A 17,663-nucleotide genomic window follows, 5' to 3' on the forward strand; every position below is an offset into this window, starting at 1 on the left:
AAGTGATAGGACCAGATGCCATGGTCTTAGTTTTCTGAATGTTGAGATTTAAGCCAATTTTTTCACTCTCCTCTTTCACTTTCATCAAAAGGCTCTTTAGTTCTTCACTTTCTGCCATAAAGGTGGTGTCATCTGCATATCTGAGGTTATTTATATTTCTCTCAGCAATTTTGATTCCAGCTTGTGCTTCATCCAGCCCAGCATTTCTCATGATGTACTCTGCATAGAAGTTAAATAAGCAGGGTGACAATATACAGCCTTGACATATTCCTTTTCCTATTTGGAACCAGTCCACTGTTCCATGTCTATTTCTAACTGTTGCTTCCTAACCTGCATACAGATTTCTCAAGAGGCAGGTCAGGTGGTCTGGTATTCCCATCTCTTGAAGAATTTCCCACAGTTTATTGTGATCCACACAAAGGCTTTGGCATAGTCAATAAAGCAGAAATAGATGCTCTTCTGGAACTCTCTTGTTTTTTCCATGATCCAGCGGATGTTGGCAATTTGATCTCTGGTTCCTCTGCCTTTTCTAAAACCAGCTTGAACATCTGGAAGTTTACGATTCACGTATTGCTGAAGCCTGGCTTGCAGAATTTTGAGCATTACTTTACTAGCGTGTGAGATGAGTGCAATTGTGCAGTAGTTTGAGCATTCTTTGGCATTGCCTTTCTTTGGGATTGGAATGAAAACTGACCTTTTCCAGTCCTGTGGCCACTGCTGAGTTTTCCAAATTTGCTGGCATATTGAGTGCAGCACTTTCCCAGCATCATCTTTCAGGATTTGAAATAGCTCAACTGGAATTCCATCCCCTATGTAGTCAATCACTTTTGTAATCTTTACGGCACCTATTGATGTAAACTACAATGTATAACCAGCTGACCTTTTAAATTATGAATCATGACTGTAACATGATTGTATCTCTCTTTAACATTTCCCAGGCTAGGCTTAAGGAATTTGGGGATGTGGGTTTGAGCATGTACACTTAAGGTATATAAGATTTTCACAAAAGTCGGTCGAGGTCCCTGGCTAAAGAGGAAATCTGTCTCGGACCCACTGGTGTAATAAACTGCACTCCACTATCCATGTTGTCCTTCTGAGTGAGTTTGCTTCTCGGAGTGTTTGGCTACAACACAGCATTTGTATCTCAAGCCTACCCTGATATCAGACAAACTCCAAAAGGCAAATGGAGTATTAGCCATGACCAGCTCACAAATAATTGAGATTGCTGATAAGGTATTCAGAAACAGAGATGTGGAGGCAGAAAAGGAGGCTGATAAAGAACAGAGAGAAGGTAACAAGAGAGCCGACCAGAGGACCATGGTACTGGCCACAGCCTTGGGAAGACCCCTCCCTGGGCCTTCCCCCAAACCTCCACCCTCTCTAAATTGGGGTTGTTCTCCTGGCAAGCCTCCTGCAAGGAAGCCCAGGACAGCCCTGCAACCAAACCAATGTGCCTGATGCTAGGGCTTTGGTCACTGGAAAAATTAATGCCCCCAGAATAACAGAGGAAACGAACTGGTATCGGCTGTTATAGGGCTGGCCAGACTAGAGACTGAATAGGGGTGCCAGGGCTCAAAGACACAAGGTCCCTTATGAAGAACCCGTGGTAAAACTAAAAGTGGGGGACCAAATTATTGACTTTATGGTGGATACTGGAGCAGAAATGTCAGTGGTGACCAAACTGGTGGCACCCCTCTCAGAAAAGGCCAATGCTATAGAAGAGGTAACTGGGGAAAAGCTGATCAGATCATTTAAATGTTTACCCTGGAAATGCCAGATGGGGGGACATCAAGTGACTCATGAATTCCTGAATGCCCAGTACCTCTGCTGGGAGAGACTTGTTGTCTAAATTGGGGGTACAAGTGACCTTTTCCCCCCAAGACAGGCCCACTCTCCGGGTGGGCTCAACCACCTATTTACTCTCCCTCTCAAAAACCCCTAAAGATGAATGGAGGTTGTATGACCCTCTGGAAGGGAAACCAGATGGGCTAAACAATCATGAGAGAGAGAGCTGATCTGACAATTCCCTGAGGTTTGGGCAGAATATACCCCGCCCCACCCCCCGCCCTGGCGGGGCTCACCCAATATCAAGTTCTGGTGGTAGGAGAATTCAAACCCAATGCCATATCAGTCAGGAAACGTCAGTACCTGCTACCTCTGGAGGCCCGAGTTGGCATCTTGCCACATATTAATAAGCTATGACAGGCGGGCATCCTGATTGAATGCCAGTCAGCCTGGAACACACCAATCCTACCTGTAAAGAAGGAAGGGGTCTAGATTACAAGCCTGTGCAGGACCTCAGACTGGTCAAACAAGCAGCTGTAACCCTATACCCCACTGTTTCTAACCCCTATAACTTGCTCAGCCTCCTCTCACCTAGTGCTAAGATCTATACTTGCCTGGATCTAAAAGACGCATTTTTTTTTTTTTTTTTTTTGGATCTGCATTGCTCCAGTATCTCAGCCCATTTTTGCCTTTGAATGGGAAGATCTAGCAGGGGGCACCAAATGACTATTTACTTGGACTCGCCTCCTGCAAGGATTTAAGAATTCCCCAACCATTTTCGGGGAAGCCTTGGCTTCCAACCTGGACTCATTTCACCCAGAAAGGTTTAGATGCTGGCTATAATAGTACGCAGACGACCTGCTGTTGGTTGCAGAGAATAAACAGGCCACCCCGCAATGGCGGGGGAAACCAACTGGCAGATAGAGCCGCAAAACAAGTGGCTGAGGAATTTGTAGGCGCTGGGGGTGGGACTGTTAAGATTCTTGTGCCCTCGAGAATGCCAATGCCGGAGTTAACTTCAACTCTCCCACAGTATACCCTGCCCCAAGACCAGCTGGCTGAAACAGAAAGGGCCACCAAAAATGAAAAGAGTTTGTGGGAACTGCTGGATCACAGGCTGCTAGTTCCCGAGGCATTAGCCCCTTCATTAGTGTCTCAGGTACACCAGACTACCCACTTGGGATGTGACAAAATGTAAAAATTAATTTGGAAATATTTCTTAATACCACGGCTTTCTTCCCTGTGTAAAATGGAATCCCAGAACTGTTCTGCTTGCTCAGAGGTCAATGCTGCCCCGGACATAAGCAGAAATCTCCAGGAATACAGTTAAAGGACACTGTGACCTTTGAACATTTAGAAGTGGGCTTTACTGAGATGAAACCCTGCCAACATGATTGTTATTTACTGGTCATGGTATGTACCTTCTCAGGATGGGTGGAGGCCTTCCCCACCTGAACTGAAAAAGCAAATGAAGTGGCTTGCTGTCTGCCTCAGGAAATAATCCCCAGATTCACGTTCCCACCAAGTATATGATCAGACAATGGCCCTGCTTTCACAGCTGATTTAATTCAACCGGTATATAAAGCTCTAAATGTCAAATGGAAATTACATACAGCATATAAGCCCAAGTTCCAGAATGGTGCAAAGAACTAACTGAACCCTTAAAGAAACACTTTCAAAATGGATTATAAAGACTGATTATTCATGGATGGACTTACTTCCAGTGGCCTTGCTCAAATTAAGAGTGACCCCGCATTCCCATGGTTATTCTCCTTATGAAACTGTCTATGGGAAACACACTTCCATAGTAAGACAGGTATTAGCAAATTTGCCACAGGTAAGAGGGGATGGGATTTCACAGCAAATGGAACAATTAAGTAAGGTAATAAACCAGGTAACTAAGTTTGTCCAAGAAAGGGTGCCATTCCCCCTTGGGGAACAGATTCATGAATTTGTGCCCAGTGATCAAGTGTGGGTCAAGGACTAGAAGTATGATTCCTTGGCCCCACACTGGAAGGGTCCATACACTGTTGTTCTAACTACACCTATAGCAGTTAAAATCGCAGGTGTCACTCCCTGGATCCATCACACAAGGGTGAAGAGGACATACCACGCAGACCTGGAGGATGCTGAGTGGACTGCACAGAAGGACCCCACTGATCCCCATGAAACCAAGATCATCTTAAAAATAAAAAAGTAAAAATGAAGCTCTGCAATCAACTCCTGCTACATGGACTTTCCTGTATCATCTTGGGACTAACCATAACTTCAACACAAAACATTTTTATCTCATGGCACATTCCTATGCGAACTTCCATAACACTTCTAACTGTTGGGTTTGTGGGGCAATGCCTTTGTCAGTAATAGATAGATTCCCTTGGTGGGTGTCTCCCCTCCATAGAGAGGACTTTAGCCCCCTCTGTTCCTTTTTGAGACAACAAAGAAACAACAATCTCTTTGGTAACTCACCATCTGTCACTTCTTTCTTGGTATAAACTGAAATCTAATCAGATTGATCAAGGCCATGGGGTGACATCTGAAGTAAATGCAAGCTTTACAGAAGTGACAAAAGCCTATAGTTTTTACTTAAAAAAATAGTAAAGATAAGAACTCTATGGCCAATAAAAGGGGCCAATCCATCAGGTACTTTGAACAATTTTACCAGATATGGGGTGAATATTTTTGGATGACTCCAGAAAAAGCCCAGCCTATTGTCCCTATCCCTATCTGCTGGGAACAAAGGGAGCAAAAGATTGGATTTGGTGACTATCCCATAGATCCAAAAGAATTGAAATACATGGGATACTTATCTTCTGAGCAATGTAACCAAATATTAGAGGTCACCTATTGCCAAGATTTACCAGCTCGCTGGCCTGGCTCAGACTGGAAAAACAACCCTGGGATCCGATGGGTGGCCCCTAACAACATTCAATGGCTGTGCGGGTCAAATTTATGGTCTTGGCTTCCAGTTGGTTGGGTCGGCCGCTGCACTTTAGGATTTGCCTTTGCTCATGGAAGTATTAAGCCATCCTTATAACAAGCCCCAGTAAATTTGCTGTATTTACATGTGTGGTGGGCAAGGTATGTATTTCAATGGTATGATTATCTAGCTGCCTTGTTCATACCATCTATAGGAACAACAGATATTATAATTAAAGTAGAAGCTCTAACTAACTTCAAGAAACAGGCCCTCCTGGACAACACAAAGGCTATCCAAGCTTTAAATGAAGAACAAATACAAATAAGAAGGGAAGTGATTCAAAATTGGATGGCTTTAGACATACTTACCGGAGAAGGCAATGGCACCCCACTCCAGTACTCTTGCCTGGAAAACCCCATGGATGGAGGAGCCTGGTAGGCTGCAGTCCAAGGGGTCGCTGAGAGTCAGACACGACTGAGCGACTTCACTTTCACTTTTCACTTTCATGCATTGGAGAAGGAAATGGCAACCCACTCCAGTGATCTTGCCTGAAGAATCCCAGGGACGGGGGAGCCTGGTGGGCTGACGTCTATGGGGTCGCACAGAGTCGGACACGACTGAAGCGACTTAGCAGCAGACATACTTACAGCCACCCAAGGAGGGACCTGTGCTATAATTAAAATTGAATGTTGTGTGTATATTCCTGATTTATCTGGCAATGTATCAGCTGCTCTAGATAACATGAAAAAACAGGTAAAATCTATGTTTAATGATAACCCTCCTTTTTGGACTTCTGTTTGGCCATGGATAAAGGGCAATTGGTGGAAGGCTATGTTAATCTTGTTGTAGTTGCTCTGTTAATTTTGTTATGTGGACCTTGTATTCTCCAGTATATTGTCTGGTTGGTGTCGCTGAGATTGGCTGCATTCACCCAAATATATGCCAAAAGAGCTAATGTACAATACATCCCTACGAGTGATGCTCATACTAGAAGTTGAGAGCATCAAGAAGGGGGAATGAAAAAGCAAAAGAGCAGGTTGCCCTGACTGGATAAAAACCAGGCCAAGCAGACCCTGTAGCTAGACCTCCTGGAGCCAGAAGGAATGCAACATCCACCACGTAATCTTAATAATACTTATTGATGTAGACCAAATTGTATGTCCAGATAGCTTTAGAATGTAAATTCATGGCTGTAACCTGACTGTATCTCTTACTAACATTGTCCAGAGTGGACTTTGGAGAATCTGAGGATGTGGGCTTGGACATGTACACTTTGGGTATAAAAGGTTGTCACAAAAATCAGTTGGGGTCCTTGGCTAAGGAGGAAACTCTGTCTCGGACCCACTGGTGTAATAAACTGCACTTCAGGGGACTTCCCTGGTGGTCCTGTGGCTAAGCCCCCAAGCTCCCAATGCAGGGGGTCTGGGTTCAATCCCTGGTCAGGGAACTAGATTCCACATTCCACAACGAAGAGTTCACATGCTGTAACTAAAGATCCCACATGCCGCAATTATAAGATCCTGAGTGCTGCAACTAAGAGCTGGGGCAGCCAAAATTAATGAAGTTAAAAAAAATAAATAAATACATAAACTGCACTCCACTATCCACACTGTCCTTCTGACTGAGTTTTCTTTTTGGAATGTTTGGCTATAACACCTTGACCAAATCCCTTTTCAGCAACTTCCCTATGTTTCTCCTACTATCCAAATTTGTCCATGTTTATTCTTTACTTCCTCATCCTTTATCATTAAACTCATCCCAATCTACCACCCATCCTCAATATACCATTCAGTATTTACACCTAGTTCAGTTCAATTCAGTCGCTCAGTTGTGTCCGACTCTTTGCGACCCCATGAATCGCAGCACGCCAGGCCTCCCTGTCCATCACCAACTCCTGGAGTTCACTCAAACTCATGTCCATCGAGTCGGTGATGCCATCCAACCATCTCATCCTCTGTCATCCCCTTTTCCTCCTGCCCTCAATCCCTCCCAGCATCAGGGTCTTTTCCAATGAGTCAACTCTTCAAGGTGGCCAAAGTATTGGAGTTTCAGCTTCAGCATCAGTCCTTCCAATGAACACCCAGGACTAATCTCCTTTAGGATGGACTGGTTGGATCTCCTTGCAGTCCAAGGGACTCTCAAGAGTCTTCTCCAACACCACAGTTCAAAAGCATCAATTCTTTGGTGCTCAGCTTTCTTCACAGTCCAACTCTCACATCCATACATGACCACTGGAAAAACCATAGCCTTGACTAGACAGACATTTGTTGGCAAAGTAATGTCTCTGCTTTTCAATATACTATCTAGGTTGGTCATAACTTTCCTTCCAAGGAGTAAGCGTCCTTTAATTTCATGGCTGCAATCACCATCTGCAGTGATTTTGGAGCCCCCAAAAATAAAGCCTGACATTGTTTCCACTGTTTCCCCATCTATTTCCCATGAAGTGATGGGACCAGATGCCATGATCTTAGTTTAACCTCATAGTAGCATTTAAACAACTGATTTTACCTTCCTTCTTCAAACACTAATTTGTTCTGGTTTAGTAAAATTCTAGTTTTACTTACTTTAGATATAGGTCTCCTTGGTCAGTGGTAGACATTCTCTTTTCACACTATCCATTTTCCCTGTGCAATTTTAGTAACCTCCACAAAACCCATTACCCAGTCTATCTCCTGATGTTGCTAAAATTGTATCTCCATCCTAGACATCTCCTCAGGTCCAGATCAACATATAAGCCTGCTCATCTAATGTCTCATATAACATGAGTAAGACAAATTGTAACTACTGCTTTTTACTTCCATCATAAGTTCCTCTTTCTGTATTTTGTTTCTTAATAAATTAGAGCTACTCTGGTCAGTATCTGTAACACCAAGTAGCAAATCTCAAGGGTTCACTCAGCATTTAAAATCAGTAACTTCCCCTTTACTTGAAGACTCACTGGTTTTCTCATGCTGAAATGTTGGGATTTCCTTCCTGCTTCTCTGACACCTGCTTTCAATGACCTCAGCTCCATCCACTCTACACTAAGCCCAAAAGTTCTATCAACATATCATTTCCATTCCTCCCTTTTCTATGGTATTATCCAAATTTGTACAGTCAGCATAAAATATTTAACTACAAACCTTGTGACCTTTGTCTTTAAAAAAAAAAAAAAAAGACAGTAAGATTACTGTATTGACTCTATTCCAATAAGCTTATTTTTCTCATATAAAAATATGCCCAAATATAGGCAGTGTAGTGCTGGTACAACCATTTGAAGATATCTTTGTGAAACCAGGATCTCTCTGACATCATCCTTATTTAGGCCATGCTTGTCATCCTCCTGGTCACAAGATGACTCATTCAGCTTTATGAGTGCAATATCCAAAGGGAAGATAGAATGACAAAGTGCAAAAGGCAAAGAGAAAACACTAGATAGATCTGTCCCCAGTAATACTGTCTATATTTGATTCATCAGGAATGAGGGGAATGGCTCCGCATGGCAGCAAAGCTGCTGAAAAGAGTTCTATAATTAGACGTGTTGATATAAGCTAAAATAGGATTGCCAGTAGGGAGGGATGAAGTGAATATTCATTTGGCTACTAGCAGTATCTGTCACACCAGGCCAGAAAGCAACTCTCAAGAAAATGCTAGTAAAGTAGTATCATATAGTTCAGATACTTTGAACTTAATACAATTAACTTAAAAAATCAATAAGGTAACTGCAAACATATTAAAAATACATGATTTTAAACACTCATGGATCAAAAAAGACTTAATGTCATAGTGGATATTAGACAACACTTAGATTTAAAACAAAACAAATTATCATAGACCAAAATGTGTTATATAGCTAAAGGTGTGTTTATAGGACTATTGATAGCCTCAAATGCTTATTTTAGAGAACAAACACTGAAACAATGGCCATGAAATCCACCTTAAGACAATGAAAAAGGCAGCCTCACATTCTTAACTGTTACAGGGTTTCTCTTCCAGTGTGAATTCTCTTATGTATAATAAGTGAAGAACTCTGACTGAAGGTTTTTCCACATTGAATACATTCATAGGGTTTCTCTCCAGTGTGAGTTCTCACATGTCTTCTAAGAGAAGAGGAAACACTGAAGGTTTTCCTACATTCCTTACATTCATAGGGTTTCTCCCCTGTATGAGTTCTCACATGCATTTTAAGAGATGAGAGACCACTAAAAACCTTCCCACAGCCAGTGCATTCATAAAGATTCTCTCCAGTGTGTATTTTCTTGTGAACTTTAAGGTGAGAGCTTGTGTTGAAGGCTTTTCCACAGTCATCACATTCATAGCGTTTCTCCCCACTGTGTATTCTCTTGTGCACTATAAGGTAAGAACTTGTGCCAAAGGATTTTCCACAATGATTACACTCATAAGGTTTCTCTCCAGTGTGAGTTCTCACATGAACCTTAAGAGATGTTTTTTGACTGAAAGCTTTTCCACACTGATTACATTCATAAGGTTTCTCACCAGTGTGAGTTCTTACATGTCTCCTTAGGGTTGAGGAATCATTGAAGACTTTCCCACATTCTTCACATTCATATTGTTTCTCACTCATGTGACTTCCCTTGTGCAAAATAAGATTAGAAATCCTTTTGAAAGTTTTTCCACACTGATTACATTCATGTTTCTCGTCAGTAGGAGTTTGCTCCTGTTGCTCAAGGGATGAATGATGACAAAAGATTTTGTTTTTATTACATTCATAGGAATTCTCCACCATGAGAAAATTGTTGCATATAGGAAGCATATTATTATGTTTGAAGTGTGTATCACATTTGCAATATGTGTACACTCTCTGTGCTATTTGAGTTCTTTCAAGATGCCACAGAGTTCTGTCAAATTCATGACTTTCACAGAGCCTCTCACTTACAGAGATATTTTCAAAATTGTTTAGGATTGGATTATGCTTCAAACACTCAATATTTAAGTAACATTTATGGCAATGTTTACTGGTAGAAACTCTCCTTGAAAAAACAAGTGTTGATCTAAGTTTAGAGTTTTCCTCTAATTCATGATAGTCAAACAATCTCTCCTGAGATGCTGTCTTCTTTTGAGTAAATGTCACTTGCCTCAAAATTCCCTCTGGGATCTTATGTTGTTTTCTGATTCTACCACATTCCCAGTCTTCTTTTAATGTAGAAGACCAATCATCCATTGTGAATCTTATTATTTTCATGCCACCAGATGATTTTTCACCCAAAATATTCTGATTATAAGTTGACTCTTTGGTTTTGAATTGAATCTCCCAGTCTGGACAGGTGCCTTGGCGAATTCTGCTTTTCACAGTTCTTATGTCTTCTTGACCCGACAGGGAGATCACAGGCTTGCATAATTGATATTCCACTAAGGTGAGATTTATATAGTTTTCCAACATCACATCTCTGTACATACTTCTCTGAGCAGAGTCCAGCATCATCCACTCCTCCTGGGTGAACTCCACAGCCACATCTTTAAAAGACATTGGTCCCTGTAACCAAGTTGCTGGGAATCCTGGCACTATCCTTTCCCCCTTAGTATTTCTCATATAGAAACAGGCAGAGTCCTGTGCAGGCAGAGCCCATATTGAGGATAGGTCAGTGGCCGCCATCTTGAGCGTTTGAATGTGACATCCACCTGTACAACAGGGCTGAGAGATCTGGATACTTTTTTTTGTTTCTCTGGTCCAATCAGGTCAGGAATGCATTTCACTGGGTGTCCTCCCTGTAGCCAAAGAGGCAGGTTCGGGTAAAAGAAGAAAGGTAAAAACAGGGTTCCATGGGAGGCAAGGTAAAAAAAACAAACAATTGTAGACCCTCCCCTGTACCTTCCAGCAAGGTCTCATCAATTTAAAACATTTATTGGGATTTGTATTGATATGCAACATAGTCATCTTTGGCCCCCTTCTAGAACTACTGCCTTGGTTATTTATACTGGCTTCTCCTGTAGACTACTACTGAGCTCTGGGTAGAAAAACAAGATTTTTAAAAATTGAAGTCAAAGAGAATCAGTTTAAAAAAGGCACATTTTCTTGAATTTCATGCATACCTTACTACTTTTTCAGTTCATTTTTTAAAATAAAAAATAATTTTCCTGCTAATCACAACTGTTTTAGGTAAATTTATTTATTGTATATGTAACTAGGTATTTACCTAAACAACCTCACATGTAATTAATAGGACTAATGATTTGGCTGCTACCCTACTTAGAATTTTATTGGAGTTGTTAAAGGTAAACGTGACTTTGAAACAAATGTTCATTTGATTACCTTCAATTTAATCTCTGTCCCCAAAGTCCATATTTCCTTATGATAATTCATTCTATCTAAAACTTGAATGGGATTAACAAAGAGGCATGAACTATGTTCTAAGTTTTGAGACTGAGGCCTTTAAATTTCAGATGGTACAATACTTCCTGAATAATTTTTATAATATAAATATTGAAACAACTGACACATTGTGTGAATAGAAATGAGGAATGCTTGGAAACTTTAAGGATCACAACAAATCATGCAATAATATATTACGCTAATATTTTTACAAATCTCACTTTTTTAAGGTTAGTTGATAACTTTCAAATATAAGACTTCTATCTCAGTATTATACTCTAATAGAGTTCAAGTTTAATGGACAAAATTAGAGAACTCACATTTTTATTTAGACAAAGATCTTCAACAGGTAGATTTTATGTACCTAATCCAGAAGTGTACATAAGACTGTCATTTTAATGTAAATCATATAGAAATATACATCTGATTTGTTCCTTGCAGGTATCCTGAGTATCCAGAACACTCCCCATCATACATGCCCAGAACTGACTCAATTAACAGCTACAAACTGAAATTAATCACTACCATTTAAAATTGAAACAGAAGTCCAGTATCTATCCCAAAAGATTTTGAGCCCAAAACTTTCAAGGGAAAAATCATTTTACCAAATAGAAGAAAAAAATCTGTGCTTCTCGAATTACTCATGAGACTAGTAAAATCTTGCAAGGATAGTACAAAAAAAGATTAAAGTGCAATCTTAATTATGAACATTGAAAAAGTTCTAAGTAAAATATTAGTTAATTGAATATGGCAGTGTATTAAAGTAATAATACAATGTCACATTCAAGCAGGGTTTAACCAGGAATGCAGGAATGGCTGAAAAGCAGAAAAACTATTATTGTTATTATAATGTCAGGTTATAATGAACACTCTTGTATCCATCACTCTTGTTTTGAAGCAGATCTGTCTGGGAATGATGTATTACTCATAAATATTTCAGAATTTATCTCTGAAATTAAAAACTCCTAACCAAGATATTATTATCACACCTATAAAACTAGTAATAATTCCTTAATGTCAAATACACCAGGCAGTCTTAAAAATTTTCTGTTACCTCATAAATGTTTAACTCCACTCCCACCTTGTTTCTTTGACTCATGGTTGAAATAACGTTCATACAATCTTACATTCTTTAATTTAAAGTTTGCCACAGAGAAACGATATCTCATTACTGTGATACAGCTCAGTAACAGATTAAGGTGTGCGGACAAAGGATGTCACAACAAAGGATGTTGTGGCTTTCAAGCCATCCAGCCACTACAGCCACCCTAGACTATGTATCCTGAGGGGATTCAGCATGGAGAAACACAGGATACTGACCCTAGATAGATAAGGCGCATAGCAAAGGAATAATTACAATAAACTCGGACTCTTGCATCTTCCCATACACAAAAAGTGCTAAATTCATTAACCTGAGATATCTAGTTTTCTTTAATTAACAGTATTTTTTTGATGTTCCGACTACCAGTTCTTTCTTATAAAAACTCCTATATATCCTGGCTCCTCCCTTCTCTTTGGAGCAATCTCTCAAAGCTATTAAGAAAATTCACAGAATAAAATATAATTCTCAACTTTCAGGTTGTGTATTTTTTTTCAGTTAACAGTTCTGGCAACCAACTAAGGGACCCAGAGTTGACTTCTCTCCTTCACATGAACTCTACAATGAGCCAGAGTCTTAGTACAGGCCTCCTGTGCCCATCTGCCTCTTCAAAGAGTTCAAATGAATATGGTGAATCTCTCTTGCTTCTCCTGGTTCTCCCAACTACTTGCTGATGATACCGCATTTTATTTGAGGGTGTACAACAGGTACTTGGCTCACCAGGTGAAAGATACTAGGGGCGCTTGGTTGACAGACACTATAAAAAAGTTACCACTGCCACCACCCTACTTCACATACACAGTTGGAAGATCCTGGGGGACCCAGGATGAAAGACAGCAGGATTTGTTCAATTGAAAGACACTTTAAAAACTAAGAAAGACACTGAGTAATCTGGGCTGAGTGGTTAGGTAGGAGGTTGACCTGATGTTTTTCCTCAAAAGGCTACCTTAGCAAGAATTTGTCAGAATAAAAGTGAAAACATTACAATAGCTTTCAGCTCTGAAGAAGGGACATCTCAGGGCCAGCAATGGCTTTCTCAGGCAACTGAGAAACTTGCAGGAATGCTAAAGGCAAATCTTCATAGTGTCCAGCTATCCCTATAGGGAAATCCATTCAAGTTAACTTTAAAAACTTACTCTCCTGGGGACAGAAATAAGAACTAGACACTATGTGATCAAAGCACCATGATGGTCTTCTACTACCAGAGGGATAACTGAAACACATTAGAGGAGCAGAGAAGACTCTAGGGTAAAAACCTAGAGGAATTAAGCTCATAAGCAGCACACTGGTCCACCACATAATTTCACTGGCAAATTTTATCCTCAACAAATTCAATTTTAAAATGGGAAATAGATTCTCTCAGGTAAGCTAGGGGAATCAGAAAGCCAACCTCCAACTAACACCCTAGCTAGATTTATGTACATACAGAGCTCATACTTGCAAGAACCTACCTAATTGGGGATTAAAGGAAATCTCACCCTGAAAATGACTATGATGGGGCCCTTTTTCTGCATACACAGTCAAGTTAGAGAAAGTTAGCTTGATAAAACATCTTTTCAGAATTCTGACCTTAAAGATAAAAGCCCTTCTATGGTGAACCTGCATTTCTCTTTCCTGTGTCTTTGAGACTAAATGTTCTACCTGTTCTTATGTGGTATATGTGTGTGTGACTTGAGAACTTGGTCTCTGCCATCCAAAAGGCACACATATCATGTTCATTTGATGACAAATATCTGTCTGACTGTACCAACTGTTTGGGGCTTTTTGCCATCTTAACCTTCATTGTGTCAGTCTGTACAATGAAGACCTTCACTTTCTTAAACTCTTTTTGGGAGTAAACCTTCTGGGTCTTGCTTAGGTGGCATCCTTTACACTGTCTTGTAGGGAAGCCTCTTGCATCTTATTAGTTTGGGTCACTACTATCATATATTTCATTAATGGCCAGATGATGGAGCCATCAAATGGAAGAAACTTCTAAACTGGTAAATTTTTAGAGAGCTCTCATTATAAACAGTTGTTTTCTTGGTACTTATGGGGGGAAATAAACCACATTAAATGATGGAAAAATTATAAAATTATTTATACGCACACACACACATAAAATAATTAACCTAAGAACTCTTTTAATTTAAAACAAAAAAAAAAAAACCAGTTTGCGAAGTCTTATTTGTGGCCTCTGCTTCCCCTCAATGGATCTTACAGATGCTAATAAAAACAAATTAATGTTAATTAGGCAAGTCAACAGGAAATTTTAAAAAACTGAAGGAAAGTCTACAAACTTTTTCCTAACAAGGGGAAATTTTAAAGTAACTCATCCCCACAAAGATAAATCTCTCAATGGTTATTAAGAAATGGGATAAATAAAACAGACATTAAGGGAATTAAAACAAAAAGTTTTGATGCAATACTATCTCAGGTTGGATGGGCCAAAGGGACACCCATTGGTCCCCAACATTAAAGGGCCCCAAACAAGTCCACCTTATTTACCCTGAAGCAGGAGATAGATGGCCCTCAGGGCAAACAATTGGAGTTTCATTCTCTGTGGATCCATACTCCAAGATGAAAACAGCAGGACAACTGAGGAGGCTGGGCCTTGGCCAGACAAAAGATAAGTGACCACTTATTTTTCAGTCTTAAAGTCAGGAGGATTCCCCAACTACACAAACACAGAGAAGTTCCTTAGGGGACAAAAACGAGGGGGCGCCATCCCATAGTAAATGATGCTAACTACCCATAGGCCTCTGCTGTAACACCCATCTTGGCTAAGAGATGCATGGGAGGATCCTGAGACATACCAAATATGTACTCCAAATCAGGCAAATCAAAAAGGACTGACCAAAGGAAAATCAGAAGAAATGCCCCATGTAAGTGATTTAAACTGCCCCAAGGGTGCAACTCTCTGAGTCTACCCGTGTGTCTATACACAAGTAATGGATTCTTTTTCCTCCTAATAAACACTTTACTTGTTTCACTACTTTCCATCTTTGTGGCATTTATTTTCTGCAAAGCTGAAACGCCAGGGCCTTGCCACTGACCACTGGTCTAGTCCCTAGCATTCGGTGCTCTCAGTGCCACAACTCAACCTCAATCTCTGTCCAGGAACTGAAGCTGTTGCAACCCAAGGCCACCGAGACCAAACCAAACACACACACACACACACACACACACACACACACACACATAAAGGGCTGGAAAAAATTACACTGAGATAGCTGACCAACAATTACTTGGGGCAACAGGCCAATTAACCAAGTTAAAAGATTGACAAAAAAAGGCCTGAGTCCCTTGGTTCAACCCTTTACTAGGGACCCCAGAGCATTTGACATAAAATAGATAAAAGGTCAGGGGATAAAAGAAGGCAAAGCTTCCATGACTCCTTGTAAGACCAAGACTTGTTGATAGGCTTCCTTTACTGTTGGGGACCAATTGGTACTATGTCCCCTGCTTGGTACTTTTATTATAAGACAGCATGTAGATATGCCCCTCAAGAAATCTTAATTAAACTTACTAAAGGAAACCAATAGAGTCATACAATATAAAGTAAAAACTGGGACCAATATTCAGGGGCTGCTGCTGCTGCTGCTAAGTCACTTCAGTCATGTTTGACTCTGTGCGACCCCATAGACAGCAGCCCACGAGGCTCCCGCGTCCCTAGGATTCTCCAGGCAAGAACACTGGAGTGGGCTGCCATTTCCTTCTCCAATGCATGAAAGTGAAAAGTGAAAGTGAAGTCACTCAGTCGTGTCCGACTCTTAGCGACACCACGGACTACAGCCCACCAGGCCCTCCGTCCATGGGATTTTCCAGGCAAGAGTACTGGAGTGGGGTGCCATTGCTAACAAAGTTAATAACAGATTTTGTTCTGGGTCTAATCTGTGCACTCAGAGGGCCTTTATTGAATGCCTTACTCAAGCTTTTGAAGACAGTGAACCCTAAAGTTCTATGAATAGTATACAGAACTCTTAATTTTCAGTTTATTTGGAAATCATCTCACCCCAAATCTGATTCATAGCCCACTTAAAGGTTTATTAAGGACAAATAGAAGTCTTAAAAAATTTTTCCACAAATAATAAAGCCTTAATCATCTAAGCAAGTAAATTTAATTTATTCCCACTGTTAATTATAAACTAAATTTATATTGTAATACCTGATTCAGAACTAAGTTTTTAAAGTGATGCTATGAGATCTCTAGACTGTCTGCTTATATGTGTGTGTACACATTATACATATAGATGTCTCTATCTTCAGAAAATATTATCAAAATTAAACTTATAAAGAGTTCTATTTAACTGGCTTATAAGTAAGCACTTACAAATTAAATATTTCAAAATATAAAAAAAAACTGGTCAGAATGAATTCCAGGCTCACATGATCTAGAGGAAATACTCAATATTAATTAACATTCAGTATTAAAGCTAGCTTATAAGCTTGCTGGTTTATTCAATATAGACAGGTCTTATTTTTATTGTACCTAGGTTTATTGAAGGTCAATATGTTCATGTTATTTCTGTTGCAGATTTGTCAGCAAAAAATTAACTTGGTAGGATGGTATTTTCATAACTTATAAAAGTAAATGAGGTAAGAGTTTTCAAGTGAACTCTTTAGGAATAATTATATATCTAAAATAGTTTCTCCTGATTTTTAGTAACTTGAATTTTTCTAAGTTAAGTTAAATGATGGGAATTCATTAAATAGCCAGGTCATTTCAGGTAAGATAAAACACGTGAACATTAATTGCTTAAACAGGTCTAAATTTACCTCCTTTTGTCTCCTTATGAGACAGAAACTAAAGATGTTTGGGATTTTTAGACACATGTCTTGTAAGACACTGAAGAAAGAAATCAGAAAATACATGCTACTAGGGGTTATGGAAAATTCCAAGTTTGCCAACCAGGAAATGCTGCAATGACAAACAGTTCACAACTGCATGCTGCACGCCCGCTTTCCCTAGAGATTAAGGTTTGAAGGGTTAAAACTGAAATATAATCAATAAATATTAAGGAAAGCATTTTAATGTGCAAGGGGATTAGAAGTTATGTTTTCGGTAAACGAAGTTATGAAGAATAGAAGTGAATTTGTTGGGTAAATAAGGGTGATTTTGTCCTGTAGTTGGTTATTTCTTGATAAAAAAAAATACGGGACAACCTAATGTGGATACAGAAAGTTTTGGAAAGTTCGTAGAAAAGGAGCCCCGAAAAAGTAATTTTGTATATGTCAAATTCTAACTAAAAAGAGTTCTTTTGACCTTTAGCCAACTCTGAGATGCTTCAAAGGAGCCCTGAGACATCTGACAGAAGAATATTAAACTAGGCTTACTTGGTATGTTGAATTACTTGAGAAGCATTGTCGGGTGACTGGAGATAAATCTTAGGTTATATTGTATCGGTAAATGTCATTAATACAGATATTCCAAAACTTATTTGGCATTTCTAAAAATATGGTATGTCCTGGTATAATGTTACCAGTCATAATTCTAGTTATTGAAATGCTTTATGTCACAGAAATATGCAAGTTTCTTGGCAACTGCCTTGTAATTAGACCTTTGACCA

At 39.8% G+C, this 17,663-nt stretch overlaps 1 protein-coding gene across 3 annotated transcripts in view; it reads right to left on the reverse strand.

The window, feature by feature from the left end:
- The window catches only part of ZNF891 (zinc finger protein 891), a 35,533-nt gene that overhangs the window by 16,106 nt on the left and 1,764 nt on the right, over positions 1 to 17,663 (reverse strand). For 2 of the 3 annotated variants that reach the window (XM_059875862.1, XM_059875861.1), the window contains one exon: positions 2,149 to 10,411. In XM_059875862.1, the coding sequence (XP_059731845.1) occupies positions 8,661 to 10,298 (1,638 nt within the window). In that variant the 5' untranslated portion in view covers positions 10,299 to 10,411 and the 3' untranslated portion in view covers positions 2,149 to 8,660. Of the gene's footprint in view, positions 1 to 2,148; positions 10,412 to 17,663 lie in introns of those variants that run through there. The other variant, NM_001105028.3, reaches the window with a different exon arrangement.

The sequence above is a fragment of the Bos taurus genome, chromosome 17 (assembly GCF_002263795.3).
Source record: "Bos taurus isolate L1 Dominette 01449 registration number 42190680 breed Hereford chromosome 17, ARS-UCD2.0, whole genome shotgun sequence".
Taxonomy (NCBI): Eukaryota; Metazoa; Chordata; class Mammalia; order Artiodactyla; family Bovidae; genus Bos; species Bos taurus.